The sequence below is a fragment of the Apodemus sylvaticus genome, chromosome 8 (assembly GCF_947179515.1).
Source record: "Apodemus sylvaticus chromosome 8, mApoSyl1.1, whole genome shotgun sequence".
NCBI classification, from domain to species: domain Eukaryota; kingdom Metazoa; phylum Chordata; class Mammalia; order Rodentia; family Muridae; genus Apodemus; species Apodemus sylvaticus.
Genome location: NC_067479.1, coordinates 73265250 through 73272805, shown reverse-complemented (window position 1 = coordinate 73272805; position 7556 = coordinate 73265250). Strand labels below are relative to the sequence as shown.

Sequence of the window (7556 nt, the reverse complement as noted above, 5' to 3'; positions counted from 1 at the left end):
AATATTACCCACCTGTACCATAGGAAGCCGGAAACCCACAAAATTTAATAATATCACCCTGTGACTGAGAATAATTGTTGCTATTGGATAGAAGCACTTCACTTCCTATGTCTGCCAACGTGCTTAGGGTTTCATTTTTACCCTAAATGTTCACAAGCACCATGGGAAGGAGTCTCACTATCAATTTTACAGGACTGCTGACGGGAGGAGTAATTTTCTCAAGTTCACGGAACCAGCAAGTGAAGCCATATTACTACGTATTTACCTTTCCTTGCGAGCTTACTGGATCTCAGCAGGGGAGCAAGAAACATTGTTGGGACAAAGGTACCCAGTCCAGGCCCCAGCCTACAGGAAGTGTCAGTTTCCAAAGCTGAGGCGGGGGCGGGAGTGATGAATAAACATTGTAACAGATAATTATGGTAGTGCCTGGTTATTGGTTCAGTAAAGCCTTACTACCAGAAGCGCTACCGGATCTCAGGCGCTGGGTCAAGAAAAAGTATTGAGGATTTAAGGATCCAAACACACTTAACAGGTACGGTGGGAAAAGCAGACGTCCTGAAAGATAAGGCAGGCGGCAGGCAAAAGAGGATCCAGAGCCTGACGGCAGAAGCAACCCGGAAAGGGGCAGAGCGCAGGTGGGCGTGGCCGCGCGGTGACTGGCAGGGGTGGGGCCAGGCTGGCCGCGCCCCTCGTCGCCGGCAGCTGGGCTTCGGCTGGGGTCCGCTGGGCACAGCGAGCTGTGCAAAGCCGCCGTCCCCTGAGGGCCGCGGGAACCGAGCCACGCGCCGGCTCGGGGACGGACAGTCCACAAAGTTTGGTCTGCGGAGGACGCAGAGTCGAGCCCGGCAGGTGCGGCCGGGCCTGGCCCGGGCGCTCGCGGCCTTCCGGGCGAGCACCGCCGGGCACCGGTAAGGAGCGATCAACTCTGAAGTTGGCAAGAGGCGTCACCCCTGTTCCTCTCCGCCGTGGGTCCAGCGACCCTGGGCGCTCCGGGGCTATGAAGCCCCAACCCGGCGAGGAGCTTCCTGCCAGGTAGACAAGCTGCGGCCCGGGACCCTGCCGGCACCCCAGTTCGACCCAGGATGCTATCGGCCCTCCCCCTTCTTTTCCTCCTCCTTGGTAAGAGTCCCCGCCCCGGTATCACTGCCCGCCGTCCCGCGCCCTCCTTGGCGACCCACGACCCCTGCGACCGCCGCCCCGTTGAGCTTCGGCGTCCTCTCGGGCTGTCCCACACTGTCCCTCCCACTCACAGCCAGGGAAGGCGACCTTTCGGCGAGGTCACGCACCTCCTTCCGGCTCCTCTACCCCTTCCTATAAACTGTCCGGAAGTCTCAGATGGGCCTCCCTCTGGAGTTGCCCAGGTGAAGAAAACTTGACGCACTCTGCTGCCCTTTCTTGATCCCCCCTCTAGGAGGTGCTCTGGCCCGCCCAGACCGGATCACTTTCCCAAATTCTGGTAAGTAGAGGGAGTTCCTAAGGTTCTGGGGCATGGGAATGAAGATGTACCCATGAGAAAGACTCTGCCTCCTGGATCCTGGAATCTGCTGAAATTTTAGAATATATATCATCCATTACTTTACAGGAGGGTAAACTGAGGCCCAAGGTGAACTTTCACCTGGTAGTTGTTATGAACCATCTCATTTTTTATGTGTAATATCCGTGTTTTGTCTCCCTAGTTAGGGTAAGATCTTCCTGAGAGTAGAAACAGTATTTCCTCTGTCTACTGACCCTGTGGCTTGCACAAAGGCTACATTAACATAGTGTTAATATTGAAGATGAAGTATAAAGAATATGGAAAAGAAATGGGGTGGCCAACTCCTATAATCTCAGCACTTGGGAGGCAGAGGCAGGAGGATCAGTTCAAAGCCATCCTCCGCTATATAGTGACTTTGAGGATAGCCTAGGCTACAAAAGATTTTTGTCTTAAAAAAAAATAATAATAATGGAGAGGAAGAGGAGGACCAGTTGGCTGTAACTAGTGGGTGGGAGTTTGCCTTTTTGAGGCATCCAGAAGGGAAGAAGGATTTTAAAGAAGGGTGCCCCCACCTTCTCCCTCCAGCTTGTGAGGCACCCCCAGCCGTGCTCTGGGAAGTCCAAGGCACTTTGCAGAGGCCTCTAGGCCGGGACAGCAGAAGCTCTCCTGCCAACTGCACCTGGGTTATTCTGGGCAGCAAGGAACAGACAGTAACTGTCAGGTGAGAAATAAGGCAAGTCCCCATTTCTGTCTCCTGTCCCTTCCCTCTCCCTCTGAAAAAGCCTTTGATCACTTTTCTGTGGTATTTCCATCCTAGTCAGAATAGAATTTGGTCTGCCTGGGTCATCCGTAAAGGCTGAGCTGTGGTGGGTATTTAGCTTGGGCTCTCTCTCTCTCTCTCTCTCTCTCTCTCTCTCTTTGGTTTTTGGTTTTTTTCAAGACAGGGTTTCTCTGAATAGCCCTGGCTGTCCTGGAACTCACTCTGTAGACCAGGCTGGCCTCGAACTCAGAAATCCGCCTGCCTCTGCCTCCCAAGTGCTGGGATTACAGGCATGCGCCACCACCACCCGGCGGGGACACTCTATCTCAGAAGGACTCTAGAAATTATTCTGGGCTCAGATAGACTTGTGATGACTCCTTTAACCATAGCATGACCTACTTGTTAATCAGCTTAGACCCTTCCTCGGGGCTGGGACTGTATTACTAGCTCATTGGTGGAATGCTTGTGTGGAGTGTGCAGAAGTCCTGGGTTCAGTCCCTACCAAAATAAACCTTCTCTGCGCCTGCCTTGCTGCTTGTGCTCTTCTATCCTTACTCTCTCCTCCTCCCTCTCCTCCCCTCCCCACTCTCTCTTTTCCCCTCTCTCCTCTCCCCTCCTCCCCCCTTGTCTCCCCTTCTCTCTCCTCTCCTTTTCTTTCTTTTCTGTTTTTGAGACAGAGTTTTACTGTGCAGCCCAGGTTGGCCTTAAGTTTATGCTCCATCTTATCCTCCCAAATTTTGGATTTTTCTGTGGAGTCACTATGCCCCAGTATTCCTTTTTCTTTTTTCTTTCTTATTTTTAAATTTCTTTCCTTCTTTTTTGTTTTGTTTTGTTTTTTGTTTGTTTGGGTTTTTTGTTTTTCATTTGGTTGGTTTGTTCAGGTTTTTTGCGTGGTTTTGGTTGTTCTTGTTTTGTTTTGTTTTGCTCTCAGTACTGGGAAACAGCTCAGGGTTTCAGACATTCTAGATGACAGCACTCTGCCTCTAAGCAACAATCCCAGCCCTGTACCCCTAAGTCTCCTCATTAGGGTCCATGTCAACTGTCAGTGTGCCTCACACATTTCACTTGATAAGAATTTACCCAGAATGAAGGATGATAATGACACATACCTTTAATCCCAGTACTTAGGAGGCAGAGGCAGGTAGATTTCGGTGAGTTTGAGGTTAGCCTGGTCTAAGTCCTGAGTTCCAGGATAGCTACGGCTACACAAAGAAGCCCTGTCTCAAAAACAAACAAAACACCAGAGAGAATTTATCCAGAAAGGTATATAAAGGAGAGAACAATCTAAAATGAGGTAGTATTGACCCACGGGACAGCTGTGGGGTGGGGAATCGCAGACTTTGCCTCATTGCTTGTGGAGCTGAGCTGTTGTGGTTAATTGAACTGATACATTTTATCAGCTAACTGCTGTGCACTGTGCCTGGGTGATGGTATTGCAACAACTGGAAAGTGATAACCCGGGTCTCGCCTTCCTCCCTGAGCACATCTGTTCTCTCAGAGGCCTCTAGGAAGGGCCTCGTGGTCTGATGGCACTCTCTGTTGGAACTTTCCCCACCGGTTATGTTGTTCCCCATGCACTGTATTTACTACTAGAGGCTTGGCTGAGTTTTCATTGGGCTCGCTGAATCATGGAAAGGAAGCATTTGTACTTCCTGGGCCACCAGGGACCTGTGTCAGGAGGGGAGGCGGCAAGTCAACACCAGAGCATCCCATGCCTTGTTCTTCTCTACCTCCTAGGTTCCCGAAGCTGCACCTGGCGTGTGGCTCGGAGCATTTAGTCCTGCACTCCCCCCTGCAGCCACCAATCTCCCTGTGTGAGGCCCCTGCCGGTCCTTTTCAGCTACCAGGGGGCAATGTCACCATTACATACAGCTATGCTGGGGCCAGAGCACCCTTGGGCCAGGGCTTCTTGCTGACTTACAGTCAAGGTAGGATGAACAGAGAGGGCCGTGGGACCATTGGAGGTGAAGCGGGAGTCCCAGGGAAGAGGCAAGGATCCTGGGGGTTCTGGCGCTTCCCTGTCTCTTGGTGCCTCTGCAGATTGGCTACTGTGCCTGCAGGAAGAGTTCCAGTGCCTGAACCACCGCTGCATACCAGCCGCTGGGCGCTGTGATGGGATCGATGCCTGTGGCGATGGTTCGGATGAGGCAGGCTGCAGCTCAGACCCATTTCCTAACCTCAACCCAGCCCCCGCGCCAACTCTGGCTTGCAATCTCACCTTGGAAGACTTTTATGGGGTCTTTTCTTCCCCTGGATATTCACACCTGGCCTCAGTTTCCCACCCGCAGTCCTGCCTGTGGCTGCTGGACCCCCACGATGGCCGGAGGCTGGCCGTCCGCTTCACAGCCCTGGACTTGAGTTATGGAGATGCTGTGCATGTGTATGATGGTGCCGGGCCCCCCGAGACCCCTCGACTGCTACGCAGTCTGACCCACTTCAGCAATGGCAAGGCTGTCACTGTGGAGACGCTGTCTGGTCAGGCTGTTGTGTCCTACCACACAGTTGCTTGGAGCAGTGGCCGGGGCTTTAACGCCACCTACCATGTTCGGGGCTACTGTTTACCTTGGGACAGACCCTGCGGTCTGGGCTCGGGCCTGGGGGCTAGTGAAAACCTAGGTGAGCGTTGCTATAGCGAGGCACAGCGCTGTGATGGCTCGTGGGACTGTGCCGATGGCACCGATGAGGAGGGTTGCCCTGGCTGCCCGCCAGGGCACTACCCCTGTGGAGCTGCCGGCACCCCTGGCGCCACAGCCTGCTACCTGCCTGCTGACCGCTGTAACTACCAGACGTTCTGCGCCGATGGAGCGGATGAGAGGCGCTGCCGGCACTGCCAGCCTGGCAACTTCCGGTGCCGGGATGAGAAGTGTGTGTATGAGACATGGGTGTGTGACGGACAGCCAGACTGTACCGATGGCAGTGATGAGTGGGACTGCTCCTACGCCCTGCCCCGAAAGGTCATCACAGCAGCCGTCATTGGCAGCCTGGTGTGTGGCCTGTTGCTGGTCATCGCTCTCGGCTGCACCTGCAAACTCTATGCCATTCGCACCCAGGAATACAGGTCAGTTGGAGGGTGGCTGGCTGTGGAGGAGTCGGGACTGAGGGTGAGGTGGGCCCCATGCAGTTCCTGGGCCCTGAGCAGGCCCACCTTGAGGAGTGGTCTCAAGGAAGGAAGGGACATGACTTTGGACAGACCTGGCCTGGGAACGGAAGGAAGAGGCCTTCTCGGCCGAGGCACATTGCCCTCCCTGGGAGTGGCTTAAGCCCGAGGCCCTCCTTTCTTCTAGCATCTTTGCCCCCCTCTCCCGGATGGAGGCTGAGATTGTGCAGCAGCAGGCACCTCCTTCCTATGGACAGCTTATTGCCCAGGGGGCCATCCCACCTGTAGAAGACTTCCCCACAGAGAACCCTAATGATGTGAGTCGTTCTTATAACCCTGGACCTCATGGTGCCAGCCTTATTTCCCACCTAGCCCTCTGGCCCCTGATTCTGACGTCTGCCTCTTCTCCTTACAGAACTCTGTGCTGGGAAACCTACGTTCGCTGCTTCAGATCTTACGCCAGGATATGACTCCAGGAGGTACTTCAGGGGGCCGCCGTCGACAGCGTGGCCGCTCAGTTCGTCGTCTGGTTCGCCGTCTCCGTCGTTGGGGCCTGCTTCCTCGAACCAGTACCCCAGCTCGGGCCCCTGAGACCAGATCCCAGGTCACACCTTCTGTTCCCTCTGAGGCCCTGGACGACAGCACAAGCCAAACCTGTGAGGGTGGGGCAGTAGGGGGGCAAGATGGGGAGCAGGCTCCTCCACTACCCATCAAGACTCCCATCTCAACCCCAAGCACACTCCCGGCCCTGGCTGCTGTCCCTGAGCCTCCAGGGCCACTACCCTCATTGCCTGTAGAGTCATCACTATTGTCTGGAGTTGTCCAGGTCCTACGAGGCCGCCTCCTACCCAGCCTGTGGCCCCCAGGCCCCACTTGGCCCCAAACTGGAACTCACACAACAGTCCTGTCCCCAGACGATGAGGACGATGTGTTGTTAATGCCACTGGCTGAGCCAGAAGTCTGGGTGGTTGAGGCAGAGGATGAACCACTGCTTGCCTGAGGGACTCTGAACAATGGTATGATCCTCAGAAGTGGTTCAGCTTCCCCACTGATCTGTGTAGCACAGAGAGTTGGTGTCCCTCCGGCAGGGAGGGTGTTCACTGTGTGAGCCTTCTGTGTTGACAAGCAACTTCACCATCACGCTCTGCCCAGCCTGCTGGTGGCTGTGTTAAGAAAGGTCCCAAAAGGATCACAGGTTGGACACTCTGTTCTTTCCAACACCCCACCCAAAAGTGGCCTTAACTGCTAGACTGGTTGGCTAGAGACATAGCTCCCAAGGGGAGGCTTTGGCCAGGGTGATGGTTTTGCCAGCCTCCATCCCTGTGGTGCCTGGCCCCCTTAGAGGACACAAGTGCTTTTGCCCCTTAGCTGCATCATTGTCCAGGAAGTCAAGACAATAAAAATAAAGGAATCATAAATTCCAGCCCTTGGTAAATCAGCTGTGAGCCTGCCTCCTGCCTCCACCCATCTCTGCCTCTCCCTGTGCTGCTCCTCCAGAGGCTGGCTCAGCCTTCCGCTTCTGCTCTCTTCCTGTGTGTTGTCAACTGCCCACCTGTCCCTTTTGTGCTACTTAGAAGGCAGGCAGGACCATTGAGGGAACCCCGAGGAATAACCCCCATCTTCATTCACCAGGACCCGACCCTACGCAGACTGACCTCCGGCTCAGCACGGAGCCTGACTCAGTACATGGCCAGCTCAGAGCCAGCTGAGCCCTGAAGTCAAGAGAGGTTCCAATTATGGAATGCTCTCAGAGCACAGATCACAGCAGCAGTCTGTTCCTGGGTAAAACCTGGGAGCCACTGGCTCTCCACCCCAGCCAGGCAAGAGATGTGGGGTCTCCACCTGAGCCCTTCAAAGCAGGTAGAGAAGCAGAAGGAAAGAGTTTGAGGTTGTGAAATTCCTGGCACAACTGACCAAATCCAAGGGGTCTTCCTGGAGGAGGGCCCAAACTGAGTTCTCAACCATGCTGTCAGCAGTAAGATGAATTCTAATTAGGAGAAGGCTAGACTCAATCTCTGTGAAGCCCAAGGAGTGGTTGGAGCTGAAGCACTGGGGATGATGGGTGAGGGGTTGAGATGGAAGAAGTGTTGGAACCCTGGCTGATGGCAGAAGCTGCCCCAGAGCTTCAGAGGAAAGTCCGCGCCCGGAAACTGGCTTCCCCGGGCTCTCCCCTCTTAGGATCCTCAACAACTTGGATCAGGGAATCCCTAAGGTTTGACCTCACC

General features: G+C 54.5%; 1 protein-coding gene across 1 annotated transcript; it reads left to right on the top strand.

Annotated features, from left to right (window-relative positions):
- Window positions 1-698: 698 nt before the first annotated feature.
- Window positions 699-6766, top strand: Lrp10 (LDL receptor related protein 10). Its single transcript, XM_052191509.1, has 7 exons — window positions 699-1119; window positions 1412-1456; window positions 2060-2195; window positions 3972-4162; window positions 4275-5292; window positions 5519-5648; window positions 5747-6766. Exons 1-7 carry the CDS (start codon window positions 1083-1085, stop codon window positions 6329-6331), a joined length of 2142 nt encoding a protein of 713 aa, XP_052047469.1. The 5' UTR covers window positions 699-1082; the 3' UTR covers window positions 6332-6766.
- Window positions 6767-7556: the final 790 nt, after the last annotated feature.

Bases quoted from the DNA above. Each gene is read 5' to 3' on its own strand.
- Lrp10 (XM_052191509.1), top strand. From the start codon at position 1,083: ATGCTATCGGCCCTCCCCCTTCTTTTCCTCCTCCTTG. The intron at 1,457-2,059 runs GTAAGTAGAGGG...TTCTCCCTCCAG, and splicing joins GATCACTTTCCCAAATTCTG to CTTGTGAGGCACCCCCAGCC. The intron at 4,163-4,274 runs GTAGGATGAACA...GTGCCTCTGCAG, and splicing joins CTTGCTGACTTACAGTCAAG to ATTGGCTACTGTGCCTGCAG.